Source organism: Astatotilapia calliptera, chromosome 15 (genome assembly GCF_964374335.1).
Source record: "Astatotilapia calliptera chromosome 15, fAstCal68.1, whole genome shotgun sequence".
Taxonomy (NCBI): Eukaryota; Metazoa; Chordata; class Actinopteri; order Cichliformes; family Cichlidae; genus Astatotilapia; species Astatotilapia calliptera.
The window spans coordinates 22,341,223-22,359,023 of record NC_137436.1 but is presented as its reverse complement, the minus strand read 5'-3'; the positions used below and the strand labels follow the sequence as shown (position 1 = coordinate 22,359,023).

Here is a 17,801-nt window from a genome sequence, read left to right as displayed (position 1 = left end):
ACCTTATAAAAGGTCAGTGCTTATTTAGTGTCATCACAGCTTTCAGAAAAATCTAATACTGCCATTTAAAACTATTGCTTAAATGCTGATTTAAAAGGAATATTTAAAAGTTATAACTCATAATATCTCTGTTATGAAAATGTAATAAAATGCTCAGCTATTCGCCAAGGCAAATCCACTACTAATTGTCTGCATAAGTATTCCGAGTATTCGCTAAATATGAGCTCCAAATAAAATCTTTGATTGATACACAGTGTTTTATTTCCCTGGGTGGAGCAGGTAAGCATCACCGTGGCAAAATGTGCTGGGTTTTAACACATACCAAACATGCCCGGCTCTTTCAGCTCAAAGTCACAGTGGGAGGGAAAAATTAAGTGTTTTTTCCTTTTAGTATAGTCTCATTTTAAGAAAAATGAAGACTAATTCACAGTCATTACTGTAATTACTGTAGACAAAAAAAGCGACCATCACCAACAAGATTGGCAGCTTTTGTGCTGCATTTTGCAGGTTGTGGCCCCAGGTTAGATTTAGACGGAAATCTGTTGGATTGCCTCATGTCACTAAGCAGGAGGTTGGTGCTGCTTTCTATGGCGAACCAAGCTTTGAAGAGAAAATCATTTCTAATGTGTTTATCCTCGTCGGTGAAGCCACAGGCTCTCGGGAGAGGGGGGGAGAGATGAAGCAACGTCTAAATGTACAAATTCAGCCTTAATAAATTGAAATAAATAAATAAAAATTCTCCTAATTTCCACATGTTCGCTTGGACCTGTCTCCATCTGCTGTCACCTCTAATTCGTGTCAACCTTTTGCAGTAACTGAACACAGTGACCTGGAGCAGGAGTCCAAAAATAAATCCCCTCACTCGCTCATTTGCTTAGAATCGAATTTTGCCTCTCAGGAGCCAAACATCAAAGTAAATGCAGAAGTGGTTTTGACTGTCTGGTTTCTGGAATTTGGCAGCTTGGATTTACTGGCTGCACAGCCTGTGTTTTTGGCACTTAGTTTGAATATGTTTTTTTTTTTTTAAGTAAGACCAGGTCATGGCAAAAACTCAAGGTGGAAAAAAGGTTCCACTTAAACGCGGGATAGGCCAAACAATTCAAGAAAATAACCATTTAGTAAACTGCAATTCAAGTGCTCTGAGAGGGAATCAAACTGTTTTCAGACTTTACCAAATCTACCTCCTGGCATGAGTTTCTGAGTTCTATTACTACTGTTTTTCTCGTTTGGTGGTTGTTTCTGAAGTATTAGCCAATCATCTGCAAAGTTTATATAAACACATATTAAAAAGGCAGAGCCCACGGTGACTCACCTGCCTTTGGTGAAACACTTCATTAACGTAACAAGATCTTCGATGTACTGCCAGAATCATACAAATGAAAATGACGAATAGAAAAAATAGCTTAACCTAATAATTTTAGCAGTAGTTCAAAAGACAGTGGATCACTTTTGAATTTACAGACCAAATTTTGCTATTTTTTAAAAGTCTCCAGGCAAAGACCGCAATTTCCCAGTGCCTGATCATCCTGCCATCTCCCCAAGAACAGATACAGTTGCTGTGGAGCAGAAGGGTATTAACATTCTCTCATTAGGAGAGCACTATCCACTTTTAAAATGCATGCTGTGTGGCCCAAACACAAAAATTAAAACAGCATTTTAACTGTAGGTTACACACACACACGCGCGCACCAGGGAGTTTATTTTCCACTTTAGGAGAGGATTTATCCTACTATAATTAGTGAACATAAGTGGCCAGGTATGATAAGTCATAAGTCAACTGCATTTTTTTTCTTTAGGCTTATAGTTGAACTAATTTATTCTGTTTTTAAATGTTAATCCTCCACTCTTCAACGTTCCCTTCCCACACACAGCAGTATTTTACTGACAAACACATACACCGGGTCAAAAAGAAAATAACAGTTGTCTCCCTGCAAACCCACAGTCACATTTAACTAAGACAGAAAATCATGCTTCTGTTTTCTCTTATTTTGAGATGATGACCGACCTAAACCCACATGCCCACATATGAACACGTGTAGGCAAACAAATCTATGTAGCAACTTGACATGAATTGTTTTTGTATGATTTTTTATTATATTATGATGTTTGGCCTTGTGGGAATCTGTAATATTCGTTGAAAAATGTTTTTACCATACCATTTCATAAGTCACATGCAAGATTTTTAATAGTTGTGAACTTTCCAGTGGATTTCTATTCCCTGGTAAATACAGATTTTGTTCTATTTTGAGATTTATAAAAGGGGACACAACCAGGTGATGCTTCAGGAAAGACAAGTCATAGTCAGAATCTGCATAATGACATACACCAGCCTTCCCTTTATGGCTTGTAAAGAGATTTGTCTGCTCAGCTGAGTGGAAAAAAAATGTAAAAATCAACCTCAGCAACTGGATTGAAGTTAGATTGGACGAATACTGACTCAAATCATCTGCAAGCTCTTGTGTTAGACTTGTCCAATGAATAATATTATATAAAATCTGTCTAAAAGTGTTGAAAATCAATTTTTTCAGCTATTCTTCATCCATTCATATTACCTCCTGTTATCTCCTTGGTGATTCTTTTCACCTATATTTCATCAAAGGAAAACAAAAGCTGAACACCCCAAAAATAACCACTTTCCCATTAATTTAAGCCTTTAATTCGTTCTCCATCCTCAGTCCTCGAGATCTTCTTACATCTTTCCCTTTTGGATCTCCTTTTATTCTCACTGTAGTGTCCCCAACCTGTATTTGAATACCTCCTCCCTCTTTCTTTTCCTTTAGACATCACTTGTGCGAAGGTAGATCAATCCTTTAGCGCCTGTTTCTTTTTCTCCTCCTTCTGTCCCTCCAGCGCAGCAGAGGGCCTACATCTCATATTCCATTTTTACTATTTCATGTATAATGCAGTAGGTCCCTTTATCAAAGTGAAAAAATGTCTGTCAGAGCAGAGGGCAGGGCAGAGATTTAGAATCAAAAAGAAGCACTGAGGGGTCGGACAGCTGAGAGACGAGCTGTCCGACCTCCATCGGACCAAAATACATTTCTTTGTTATTTCTTATCATCTGAACATGAGGTTGAATATTTTTGCAACAAATACACAACATCTGAAACATTAACGAGCATTTCTTGTGCAATGTTAAGTTAATCCTTGTTTACATGTTTGAATATGTGTAGGCTACACAGAAACAGACAAATGAAATCATCTTAAATGTGCAGCTTTTGTCATATTTTCCAGAGGTGAATGCAAAACACAGGAGGATGTTAGCTGGGTAACAAGAACAATCAGACTGGAAAAATAAAAAAGTAAAACTAACAGCAAAACACAAGTGATGGGGAACTATCAAAATAAAACAGGAAGAAACTCAACTGGGGATCACTAAACACGGAGATGAGGATTTAACAAGATACAGGAGGATACTGAAGAGGCTAGGATAATAAACCGGTACACACAGGATCAAATATAGATAGGCTGGAGTGGTAATATAATTGGAATTCTAAAATATTAAAAAGCTCATTATAGTAAAGTAAGAAATCAAACTCAACCAAACCTCTTGAAACTGAAAACAGTCATAAAACCAAGCGTTACAGTACGCTCCAGCAACACAAAGACCTAATCAAAAGTCTGTACTGAAGACTGGAAACAGCAAAATCTACAGACCATGACAGCTTTTTAAAAATGTATGAATGAGTGGATTAAACACAGAGGACTACCATTTTTAGTGTTGTCCACATTTTTCAACAACAACGAAGTTAAAAGAAAATTTAAATTGCAGGAAATGATGGAAGAAGAGTAACTTTGATCAACTTCATGATATGTAAATAAAGTATTTATTTATTTATTTATTTATTTAGCAACTCTTAAGATTGAGGATATTTTCTGGAAGAGTATCCTGTACTGATATCAGCAAGATTGAAAATGCTTGTTTTTCAAAGGCAGGGGAAACCAGAGCTACTAGAGGAAAGTCATGCAAACACAGCGAGAACATGCAAACTCCACACAGAAGCGAGCTCGTGACCCTCTTGCTGTGAGGCCATAGTGCTAGTTACTGAGCCACTGTGATGCTAACAAACAAACATGACAGAAGTGCTGCATTAGGTTTTGACTTTCTTGGACATTTTTGTCTCTTCCATCCACCTTGGAAGTAGGTCAAGTTGTTCTAGAGAAAGGATGAATGGTAGAAAAAATGTGTTTGAAAAGATTTTCAACCATTTTATGTTTATATTATGAAAAAATCACTAGGGGAGTATGTTTGTCAAAATGCCGAATACTGCATCTTATTATGAAACTTACCTTCCATCCATCTTCTTCTTCGTATCTAATTATGGGCTATCCCAGCTGTCACTGATTGAGATGCAGACTATACCATGGACTGGCTGCTAGTTTGTCACAGGGCGGTTGGACATATATAAATATACAATGTAATAAATATATGGAATTTATTTTTGGCAAATGGCACATCTTATGTAGTCATTGAAACATTTCTTGTCTTGGAATATTGGGTGTGTTGGTGGTGCTGCTCTTTGAATGAAGATTTACAATAAATGACAGTAATTGGCCCATTACTTTGCTGTTTAGAGGTTAATTTTGGCGTGATTGTTACTCTAAAGGAAAATTCTGAAGGTTGCCTCAATTAATATAAATCATTCTCTGATCCTGAACTAACCTTCCAGTTCTGTTAGGTTTGTTGTAAATATAGTCTTATATGTCTTTAAATTTTATATGGCTCTAGAGCAAAGCTTTGTACAGTGTATGAGCTGACATTACTGCTATCAGAGCAAAATCACTTGAAGTGACTTTGGGCCATGATGATTCATATCAGTCAAATCCTGATTTACAAAGCTGCACTGACCTCAGACACTGTCACTGTCTCTCCCACACATTGCCAACATGTTTTATATAAACATTTTCCCCAAGCCATTTTTATCAGCCAGCTCTGTTATGTCAGATTGCTGTACAGTCTTCACCATACTGCTGGATTACGGCCAAACGATGATTCATACACATGGACTGGAGCATAATTATTATAATGGTGTCCACATTCTAGGAATCACTGAGTTAGGCTCAGAGTACACACACTAACCTGTATGAACAAGGCCTCATTTCCCTCTGGGCTTGTCCTGCAGCCACTGCAGACCATTTCCTATTGACTATGAGGTTAGAGGCCATTTACAAAACTAATCTAATGAAAAGAGACAGGAAACACACTCAGGTATGTTGCACAATATAATGGTGATTAATGAATTTGCAGCAGAAGTTTCCATGGCAATATGTAGTTTACAGTTTTACGTTTCTGGTTAAACATCTTTCACTGGTGATATTTTTCTGCTATTTTCAGTCTTTCTGCTTGACATATAGAGTTGTCTGTTCTTGTTCGTCAAAACAAATAATATCACAAAGACAAAAAAGTAACATAATCTTAGGTGAACATTAAGAGGTTATTAGAACTTGGAAACTGGCAGGAATATTATATAAGGGCATAGCTCAGTACTGACATACAACTTTGTAACACACACACACACACACACACACACACACACATATATATTTACACCATATTTTGCTGACCTCCAGATGTCATATTCATCTGTGTTGTTTTTTCTTGTGTTTCCTACAGGACAGTTTTCCTGCCAGATTTGGAGGGATCCACTTTGTGAACCAGCCCTGGTACATTCACGCTCTCTACACCGTCATCCGACCCTTTCTTAAAGACAAGACAAGGAAGAGGGTAAGCCAAGAGATTTGTCTATAATCTGTCTTTCAGCTGGTGCAAAATCAGGTAAAAAAGCACCCTCCAAATTGGGACCACAGACAGTCTAACAGTAAAAATAACCACACAGAGAGCCACTTTAATGTGGATGATAGGTGAAAACTATTAGCAAGCTGGAATTCATATGGTCTCCTTTTAATAAAGTAATTTGGTTCTGATTGTTTTGTCTTTTTCTTTCTAAATTTGAAATGGTAATGACCTATTCAGCAACCTATAAACTTAAAAAAAAACATACATGCTAAAACAGAATATAGAATTAGGTTATAACAAGTTGTGCTACTCAAATTTAATAGGAACGATGACATTTTGGGTCTGGTTACTGGCCTAATAGTCAAGCTTTTTTGGTGTTTGTGATCTTTTTCATGGTTTCAAGAAGAGAAAAGAAATTGAATGTGGAGAGAAAAATTCCAAGAGTTTCAACATCCTCATTCCAACACAGATAAATCAAATGAATGGCTTGTTACTAGACCTTTGCCAAACTTGATGTCATGCTGAAGAGGTAATTCAACCATTTGATTCAGCTGCGTTACAGTAGGGATGCAAAGCTGCAGGACAGTAGCTCTGGAGGACTGGAGTTGGAGACCTCTGGTCTAAATTGTTTCCCTGTGCATCTTTTCCCTTTGCAGATTTTCATGCATGGTAACAACCTAAACAGCCTCCATCAGCTCATCCACCCAGAGATCTTGCCATCGGAGCTTGGTGGGATGATGCCACCCTACGATATGGGGACATGGGCTCGAACACTGCTGGACCACGCATATGACGAGGAGACTGACTACTGTCCAGAGTCCTACACCCTATCAGTACAAGACCTGGAGAGAGACCTGGAGAAAAACCTTTCCCCAAAGACCATGAAGAGGTTAGCGTACCATCTTAAAACCTCCACAGTGGTTTTTATTTAATGTAGTACTGTTTTTGATTATTATTAGGTTTAAGAATATATTATTAAATGCTTTAGGACCCTCCTAATGACAACCAGAGCTACTGTTTTTTCCTGAGGCTAAGGAGTCCCACCCAAGTATTTCACAGCTGCTTCAGGCTTAGGAACTACCAGCTAATACATTTTCTCAGAGAATAATGCAGGTTTAAAATTTAAACAATGCACAAAAAATGAATAAAATGCTTGTTTCACAATAGGATATACTGTGGAACTAATTTGGTTATCTTTGCATAATTATAGTAAACAAAAGGCATAATAACAGAACTATACAGATTTTATCTCACTGTGGTCTTCTTGTAATCATTGTCTCAGCTGGCGGGGATGAATATGCTCCATCTGATTTTATATTCATTAGATTTTTATTTAAGCAACTAGTGTTATTTGGCTGGACCTCTTTGTGATTCTTGTGGATCAGATTTATTTATAAAAGATGGACATAGTCCAGTGGCTCAATCCTGCATTAATGTCCAGCAGATGTGGAATCCTGTGGTTTACATTTGATTTATGTGACGTTTTTCTGGTGAGTGTAGATTCCCGATTACTAGTTTTAAAGTTTTGTTTGTTCTGGTTCTATTTAAAGTAAAACAGACATTAGATAGTCACGGTGTGTTTTATGGTGCGGTTGTCTTGTGCTCAACAAGCCCCAAAAACAAAATGATATGCCTCAAAAAGCTAAATTTAGGTCTCCAAAATAGCTTAGTCGACCTTTTATATACAAGCTGTGGTTTGAAAAAAGAAGCAATAAAGATGCATAATGATATGATGGGGTCAATAAATAGTTTATGAAGTTGAACCCTTACAAAAAAGACAAGTAAATAAGCAATCAATACACAATCTAGTATTATCCAGACTAGCTGACTTTGGGGGTTACATATATATTTATGTTCATTCATATGCTAAAATTTATGTGCTTATTCTTGACAAAGAGAATTCTGCTGAGAGCATGTTTGACATTTCCTGCTGTAGAGTTTCCCCCCTATAGGCCACTGTGCGGTGTAATTCACTGTGACAGTAAATCATCTCACCACTGTGGAACGTCAACTCACTCAAAGACATTTATACTATGGAAGACAAACAGCAGCGAGTTAAGGCAGCAGGCTGTCACTGCAGGAAGGCTCAACCCTGCCAATCATAAATTAATTATTAGTGAGTTATAAATGGTCTGACAGTAACAGGGTGCATTTAAAAATGAACTCACTCTTTGGTTAATTCCCATATAGCAGGAAATAAAAACTTTTTATGACACTTTTTTAGCCTATAAAGCACTGTTAGTGTTATGCGTGTTATACTATAAAATCTGTATGCACGAATGCATTTTTATTTAATGTGCGGATGCTGTTTTCTTTTTATGAAGTATTAAAACAAAAATTATAACACAGGTTAACTAGTAAAAAAATAATACTGATAAATGATTGCATATAGAACATAATGAAACATAATGAAACTTGCAAGTAACATTTTATTTTTTCATTTTAGCATTTTGAGTTGTTTACAAAAACACACTGGTTATGTTACAGACACAGAAACAGGTGTTTTCTGCATGTATCCAATGTCTTATAAAGTATTTTTAACTTTGTGTGAACAAAATAATAAACATAGAAATTAGAGGATTCCTGGAAATCAAACCTGAGGTGATGATTGACCTGAAGTTTTTTTTGCAGATTTTATTCATACTCACAATTTGCCTCATAGCATGAGACAAAATAACGGATAGACTGTTGCATCAGACTTTACACAAGTAGGTCGGAATATTTTAACATCAACATAAACCGTTACAGTTAATATTTCACTGCACTTCACGGTTGACACTCTAAAGCTTTCAGCACAGTTGGCGACACAGTTATGCTAATCACCTCCTGTTCTTTGTTCTTGTAGGTCTCAGTCGGTGGTGGAACCGGGAGTCCTGAAGCGACCAGACAAAGTCAAGAGCGAAGAAGACAACATGCAGCCGCTGCTTTCGCTGGACTAAACCGTGCAGTCACAGCTCAAAAGCATACTCAAATCAATATTTACACACACAAATACACTGACTTACTGTGCACAAGCAACACGCGCCCTGAAAAACACCTTCCTCCAGGAAATGCTGCTGCTGCTACTGTTGGATTCACCTTTTTCTCCAAATCATGGAAAAGCAAGCAGCAAGAGATGAGAAGGACGTTTCCTCAGACTTAAGGGCATCCTAAGAGCTACTGATGGTGTTCTATATATTTATTTATTTAGTTATTTGTCAAGTGCCAATTCCAGAAACTGTAAATTAACGTCTTTAAACAATCCAGTATGGAGCAGGGAAGAGACACTCAAGAGAGTGAGTTGTGAAAGTATAGAGTGTTTACTGCACTTGTACAGGATACAGATGATAAAGAATGTGGAAAACTGATCATGAAACTTCAAAGAGGGCTTGGGGCCAGAGCTCTTGAGCTACAGTTTTTCCTTTTTTTGTACAGTAATTTGAGGAAAAATGCCCCATATGGGCAAGAAGCACGGCTCAGGATCTGCAGCAGTGATGGCGATCAGCTTGTTTAACCTCCTGGACCCAAACTGGCATACAGGCAGTGGGTTTACTGGGAGCTTATTGGGTGTTTACTGGGGGTTTGGCATCTTTCCTTTGAAAACAATGGCCGAACTCTTGGTTCTCACTCCAGTTATCTCTTGGAAAAGCAAACCCCCCTTTACGGTAAGAGTTGGCTCTATGTATCATTTGGTTTTTTTTGTTGTTTTTCTTTTTAGTCATTCTCTCGCTTGTTTCTGACCCATATGTCACAGAGCACAGTGCTGTCTTCTGCCATTAGGGATAACCCAAAGCTGCTGTCTCTTATTTTTAACATAGACGCACATAATTACATATTTGTTTGGGAGACCAAAGATGTATTTTCTGAATTTCGATGGACAAATAAATGAGGCAAAACTTTGTAGAAGCAGGGAAAGGCCAAGTGTATTATCTTCTCCTGTGACGTTGTGACACATTTGTTGGATGTAATGACATTAACGAGCTTCTGAAAACATATTACCATCATTTTAACACGGTATGCGTATTAGATATTTAGAGATTAAAGCATCACATTGGTATGTTGTTGACCGATTATTTCCTCCTGTATACAACAAAAGCAGACTTTTTCCTTTTTTAAATGATCCCAGGCTGCCATTCACAGTTTTTAAATCCATTTGAACTTATTATTAGTATTTTATAAGGCATTTAAAAACCAGCTATTTGTCGTTTGACACCCTATAATTACCAGATTAATCTGAAGAATTAAAATGCCCACATCACTGTTTGATGAGAAAATTATTCCATTACCACTGTCAGGAAGTGCAAATTTTATCCTTTTTGTGTTAAGTGTTTGGTTTGCAGCATCTTTAAGGATACCCTCTGAAGCATGAGAGTGCTGTTAGAACATCCTGACAGCACCTGAATGCACCGAGACATTTTCAATGAGGTAATTGGTTAACTTCAATAATTTAACAATTCAGCTGATAATGACACACAGTGATTAATAATTTATTAAATCCTGGATTAGAGTTAATTGTATTGTTAGAATGGCTGCAGTTATTTTCTGTACAGGGCAGTTAAAAGGCTTGTATTAAGTCCTATTTCAGGCTATCTGTCACTGAAGTGGTAACAGAGACTGCACTTGACATTTTAAAAGGATATTAAGGCAAACAAATTGTTAATGACTAAAGTCAAAACCATCCCTATAAACAGATATCTGTATAATAATATGCATGAAACCATCCCTTGTTTCCAACGGATAATCACATTTGAGTTTGTATGCAGCCAGGTAAAAAGTCAGTCAAGCAATCAACTGTAGTCTGATGATAATGTCTCTATTATTAGATGTCTTATTTCAAAGATTCAGTTCAGCAGTCCAGCTCATAGGTTCACCAACTGTAGTCAAAGTAATACCAGCTGTCTGCTGCATTTGAACCCTTTAACATCCTGAAGCTCTGTCCAGCAAAAAAACCCCAAATTCCCCCATGTGATGTTCCGCTTGTTTTACTTTTGCCTCTTTCACTTTGTTTATTCCACCCTTTGTGTTTTTTAGATGGAGAAGGCTAACTATAGATACGAGGAAATAACGATAACATAGTGCACTCAAAATTATGATTTTTGAAGTGATCCTCCTAAAAAGAATCAGTTTAAACGCTGATGATGTCATTATTATATGTATGGCACAGTCAGCGTTTACTCGAGTTCAGAGAAAAGTGTAACTTTCAAGTGCAACATTTTATACTAAATTATAAGATTAATTACTTTAGCAGTCCAAACTGTCCTTTAGAAAATAGTATTTAAACTGACACAGTTTGTTAAGTTATGTGGAATTTCTCCATGCATGTAGCCCTGAAGCAGTTTGACATACTTTAGTTTAGGTTCTTCCACATCAACTATTCACCTTGGGCACACGAAGTGCAAAGGTGTGACAACCAAATGTTAAGAAGGTGAAGAGCACAGCGGGAAGGAAATACGCGCCTCTGATGGGCAGAGCAGCAGAGTGAGGCTGGCAAACAGACAGCCGAGCAGATCACAGAATAAAGGCCGGCAGGCAGGGGAGCGTGAGGTGGCCCGCTGCAACGAGAGCAGACAGCTGAAATGTTAAACTATCACACCAGCGCACACGACATGTCAGCCCCGCTTACCGCAGCTCAGAGGCTCTACAGGCTGTATCCTGTGCAAAGTCGAGTCAGACTTGTTCTTAATGGTTTCTCCTTCGGCTCAGTGTGATCCGTGTGCTTCCACTGAGGTTTAACATCAAACACAGAGAGATAATAATCTGGCAGTGTGATGGCGATACTGTGTTTTTACTGAATATGTGATCAGCCTGATCCTCTAAGAGCAGACAGTAGCTACAGAAACAGTTTGAATAGGCTGTCATGACACATATTATTGTATGATTAAGTCCATTGTAGGGTCTGATTCAATTTTTTTATAAATTCAACCTTTGCTGCATCTACTGCTCGAACTTTGTGTTCAAGGAGTAAATTATTTATTTTCAGAAAGAGGCACATAATATAGAGTTCAGACCAAACCTAGATTTCCACAAGGTGTACAGGTGTATGATATATCTGTGCAAGAATTTTGCCATTTGTACAATTACTCATTATGACAAAATCCATAAAATATACAATTGGTTCAATATTTTTTTCATGCAACTAAAATGCTGTGGAGCTTATTTGGAACCAACCCGATTAGTCATCATATGCTAAATGCGTTCATTATTTCATTATATAACTGACCTTGGATCTGTAAATAATAATCCACTCATACTGCTGCCAATACATAGTCATCCTAGTACGTCAAACGTTGTCTTTTTGTCTGTGCTGTCGCACAAATACCTAAAAGCTGCCCTCTGACGTTGGTAGCTTGACACATCGGCTGTGGCAGAATGAGACATGAACAGACAGTGGTCCTGTTTTTGCAGAGCAGCAGACAGACAGTGGTGGAGTGTCCACGTTTTATTTTGCTTCGTTTGCACTCACTTTTTACGTTAATAGGCTGGTTAGGTTTAGGCATCTCAAACTCCTTTTTTAGTCCAGTTGGCTAAGACGATATCTTGATTTGTTTTTAAATATGCCATTTGCAACAGTAAGCCTGGACATGTAGGTAATCCATATAAATCTGATGAAAAGACGCATTTTAGAAGCACCCATACATAACCACTTGGGTGTGACAGACCTGTCTCAGTAGCTGTTGTATTATGGCACAGGTGGCAACGAACACCGTGTGCATAACTGTGAGACTTCAGCTGCTTTCTCAAAATGGCAATATTTGATGCCCAAGGAAGTAGAAAGGAGTATCTCTCCTGACATCCCATAAAACCAACATCAGTATTTCCTCTTTTGTAGATGGAGACAACTTAAATGAGTATATTTTGTTGTGTGATGTAATTGTCTTAGTTTGTCACCAAGTAAAACTACTTAGAAAACCACAAACAGTACAAGGCTTCTAGAAAACTGGCCGATGTAATTGTTTTAGCATCAGTATTTGGTTTAATTATAATGCTGATATTTGTAGACAGAAAACAAGATCTTTGATTTCCTTTAATAATCCGCTTGTAGTTCTACTGACCAATCATGTTGAAGCATGTTAAAGGCTTGTGCTGGACAGTGGAGAACAAACACATACTTTTAACTACAAGCTCTAAACCATAGGCAATTATTTGAGATTAATTCAGGTTGTTACTTGCTTTTTAAAAATTCATATTTAACTGTGTTTTAAAAGAAGCACAGGGAACAGTCAGATATTGACCAGTGTCCCCAAAATCGATAGATTCCCAGATTGATTCTGATGTCGCTGACAGCAGTAGTGCTTTTGCAGCCACAGTTCTTAGTTCAAATGCCCCTGTGTTCTCTTTCCTGAGAAACAAACATTGTTGTCAATATATTTCTCCCATTTTAAATATGATTATGGAATAAATACAGCAAAAGACAAAGGTCATCATCATTTATTTCTCATGTACTGCAAAATTTGAAGGTTGACATACCTGCTAATTTGTCTTTTTAAGCTATAACTGACCAATCACTGTTCAGGGGATGGATTAATGAGAAGATCAGTTCTCTGTAAAACCCAGTTTAGTCAGCTACAACTAAGTTTTTCTGCAACTGCTGCTTGCTGGGTTTTTGTTGCTGAGAGTCAATACAAGTCAAGTTCAATCTAGACATTTTTATTAACAACAGCTAAAAAACATTTTTTAAAATGATCATAATCATCTCTTCAACATTGAACTCTATTAAAAGGAAACTGCTTTTGATACACTGCAATGATTGCATCATTAAAAGTCATTTTAAGGGAAGAAACATAATATGTGTTATTTGAACTCCTTTTGTGAAGGCAGCACTCTTTCTTTACAGGATTTTAGTGCCAAAGGTCTCTGTGACTTCTCGGCGCTTATGACTGTGACAAAAAGGGTAATAGGGAAGAAAATTATAGAAGATTGCACTGGCATCATTATCTGAACCTGCACACCGTCGTATTTCCTACAGAAAACTCCAGATATGCTATCAGCCTTAATCACAAAATGGCGCTGAAGCAGTAAAGAGGCAGCGCAGAATCAGACATGTGAGATGAAAAGGATTAGGTAAGCGCTGCATACCACAACTTCTGACTGACAGCCATGCTTCTGTGATTACTTTATCCAAATTCACCTGCAGAATAATTGCAAATACAAATTTAAAAGTACATTTCATTCATGTGAGATTTATTTGCAGTCAACCCAGGTTAAGCCTAAATGTTTTGCAGCAATCTTTGAAAACATCAAAGCATCAAAGATTGGAGGAAAATGTGATCCACTTAAATATCATGCTTTGTGTTACAGACCACAAGTCACAGGGGAGGGTTACCACATACCTGCTTGGCTGTTTAATCATCCTTTTAATTCACATTTTAAGACAGCAACTTCATTCATCAGTGACATCTGATGAGTCGTTCAGACGTTGGTTAATAATTAGGATTAATACATAAGGCATGGTCCATGTACCATGTATGCAGATGATAATAATTCTGACAGCGGAAGGCCTCACTGTACTTTGCTGTTGCATGTTGATTTGTTCAAACACCCACTTTCACACAGTTAATTACTCGCAATGTAATTACATCAACTCCTGCTGTTTTTCATCTTTAACAGGAATGTAATGGTTTGTAAGTGCCAGTGTAGCTAAACAAACTAAACAGTAAGTCAGACGATGGGGTTAATATTCAACTAAATAACGCCAAGTCTCCGAGACTAAAATGGTTATCCTGCAAGAAACAAATCACAAAACTATGGATGGTGCGCCATTATTAATTCATTTACTGGTTTATTTTAGTCTTTCTCACAAATTTACAGCTTTAACCTGGTTTACTTCCCTGCCTGGGTTCATTCTTCAGTATAGAGTTCAGCACATTTCATCACAGCAGCATTTCACAAATGTGTCCTTTTCTGATGTTTGTTGTCAGTGCTGGAATTAGTTCACTACTAATGAGGTAAAAGTCTAGATTTGTTATCAGTATCAGTGCAGATGTCAAAAAACAAACCTGAACAGTATTTTCAGACCATTCGAACTTAGAGTATAAATGGTCACAGTAGTTACTTGAGTAGACCAACTTCTGGCAGTCATGAGGATTTTTCCAAGAGCACTTTGCAAGTTTAAAATTATCAGTCACACTCCAAACAACAAAGTCTAATCACCTTTTGTTCACACTACAATAGAAAGCTGTTGTCATCATGTGTTTTGGTTGCTGGTTTTGTTCGCTAGATGTTGTGGATATATTTTTCACAAAACTCATGCAGTAGAACAGAGCCAATACAGTCTGAATAAGAGATTCAGGAGAAAATGTAAAGATTACTACCATAAACGGACACACACACACACACACACACATGGTCACTCACACAGCCACTGTAGATGCTTCCAGTTGTTAGGATAAAAAGTTTACATGAACTAAACATCTGTATACTGCTTGAATATAGCTAAACTGTATCTCACTCAGAGCGTCCTGCAGGTTCACTGATTATTTTTAAGGTTAATGTTGGTATCAGAGGTTGTTTTGTTCAGTTGTAAATCTAAATAGAATGAAATGAGACACAGTGTTTTATTACAGATATACTTTATCGGGTGATGCTTTGTGCTTTACCACACATGCAAGACTTTTTCTTTTCTCTTGTCAGTATTTTATTAAAATTGCTATCTATCTTGTTTATTACACAGATTGTTGTATGAAGTGTATACAGAAATATGAGTTTAAGATCTGTTCTTATTTAAGAAATTCAGCATTTCGAATGTTATTTCTGTGTTATTGTTATGTCATTCCTTCTGATTCTTGGATCAAAGTATTGCTGGGCACATTCAGACACCAGCTATAAGAGATGTAACAGTATATCAGGCTTTGGGCTTTTAAAAAAATAATCATCCCGGAAGCATTCATGGAGGTCCTCAAATGTTTGTAATTTTATCTGTCATTTTAATAAATCTGAAGTCAGCAATCGTAAAAAACAAAACAAAGCAAGAGCCAAATGCTGCTTTTCTCCCATGCAACATATCATTTCATGACACGCAAAAAAGAGAGACATGAATGGGACATCTGTGAATTCATTTCCAGTCTTTTTTTAACTACAGAGAAGCCCAAATCTGCAACATGAGTTCATTTGTTCTTCATTTAATTTTGAGTAGCTTAACTAATCATAATTAATGCCGTATTTGCGCACCACTGAGCATGGAACGAGCTCTGCAGGAGTTGCAGATGTATCTGCAGTTTTCAAGTGACTTTGCAGTTTGAAGCAGGGTGAATCACAGCTCAGATTGCAGCACTTTATCAGCTCTTTGACACCTGAACTTTTCTTTTTTTTTTAAAAAAAAAATATGATTGCTTTCTTTACTGAACAAACACAATGATAATCTATAGCCAGCATCAGTTTGAAAAAAATTCACACCAAACAAAAAGCTGCTTTTGTTTATAGTAGCTCCAAAGTGTCACATTTATATTTGTCCTTTCACCAAAGTAAATAAAAAAGCTAAAATTTTCACTTCAGTCAGAGTGACTGAAATCACCATCCAGGGACCATTAAAGGGAAATGCATCTTAAGGGTTAATGTGCTGATAAATCCCAGCAATACGATTTTGCTCGGTGTAAAGTTAACAGCTTTTTTCAGCCAAAAAGCCACACAGAAAACAGGCACCTGCAAAACTAGTGTTGACTTCTGTAAATGATTTAGTTTCTATAGTTTTCATCCACAGTTAGCATATATAATTCTGACACAATGCGGATATTAGGGGCAGATTTAGTTTAGTTGGCTGTTGAGAAATTCTCCATTCATGCACAACAACAAAAGCAAAAGGGGACAATAAGCTTGAAATGGGACATTTGTGATTATCTACCCCTGCACGCAGATCTGACAGGTTTTTGTCTTTGGTAATTTTCCACCTGCTTCATGTACTTTATCATTTATTTAACAGGGTTGTTTATATTGCAGTGTAATTTTATTTTAACAAAGCAATAGAATAGAAATGCACTTTCTGATCTTCCTCAAATAAAAACCAGATTTGCATTGGGGAAAAGCAGCCAGAAAGCCAACAGATCAACATTTCACATGTTGATGTGCGTGCTCTTTAACATTCTTTAACAGACGAAAATACAAATTTGAAAATGTTCCTTTTGAAAGCAGGACCACACGTTGTGACCGTACTGCATGCAGCTATCACTTTCCTATGAATACAGTAATCATCCAATGTTGACTTCCACGATGGCTCCCTGTGTGATTAGAAGCATATTTGATATGAAAATACAAAGCTTCCATACTTTGAGTGGCATTTTTCAAATTTAGGACAAAGTATGTAAAACAATGAAAATGCAAATCATGCCTGTTTGGCAGGTAGTAGAAGACAGGACATTGCCATCACTCATAGAAATGGTTTTGGGGTACTGTTGGCCTTCATTTGGTTCAGACAATTGAGTCTAAATGGCTTGAAAAATGTGTCTAGTTTCAGTAATGTACATTAAATGTTCTCTGCTTTGTGTGCCTCTCTGTTTGACAGGCATCGTAAGCCACGTTGATTAGCATAACTTTGTTTTCCAAGATAACGGATGTGTAAAACTGGCAGAAGTCGCAGCACGTGTACTGTATAGATTGGGTTAATTAAATATCCACATGAAGAGTTTTGTTCCAAAGTGAAGAGATAAAAATCACATTATCTCTGCATATAGCATCATAACGTCTAGTGTGGAAAAAGTTAAACAAATCTTTAACAGATGTAATAATCAAGTTTCAAGATGATATTCCTGTTCTTTTGAAATGAAACTCTCCATCACAAGCTTCGTCAGTGTGCTGTGGACTTTGTAATGATTTATGGACCAGCAATGTTTATTCCCCACTGACTTTGACTAATGTTTGAGTTCTCTCTGCCAAAGCCACTTCTTCCATTAGAAATCCAATGTATTGTTTCTTATATTTAAGTATTTGTGCATTGAAGAATTCAACATTAAATGTCATTTTTTTAAATGACTGATAATTGAAAATGAATGCATACCTTTCAATTTATTTGATTTTCCTACCAATGTTATTTGATTGTATAGTTACAGTAGGAGCTGTAGGGAGACCAAACTACAAATGAATTGTGAAGTTATTA

The 17,801-nt window shown here is 37.1% G+C and overlaps 1 protein-coding gene across 2 annotated transcripts in view; it reads left to right on the top strand.

The window, feature by feature from the left end:
* The window catches only part of clvs2 (clavesin 2), a 39,671-nt gene extending 30,040 nt beyond the window's left edge, over positions 1 to 9,631 (top strand). For both annotated transcript variants that reach the window (XM_080289654.1, XM_026194259.2), the window contains 3 exons: positions 5,615 to 5,725; positions 6,394 to 6,626; positions 8,583 to 9,631. In XM_080289654.1, the coding sequence (XP_080145780.1) occupies positions 5,615 to 5,725; positions 6,394 to 6,626; positions 8,583 to 8,676 (438 nt within the window). In that variant the 3' untranslated portion in view covers positions 8,677 to 9,631. The remainder of the gene's footprint in view (positions 1 to 5,614; positions 5,726 to 6,393; positions 6,627 to 8,582) is intronic.
* Positions 9,632 to 17,801: the final 8,170 nt, after the last annotated feature.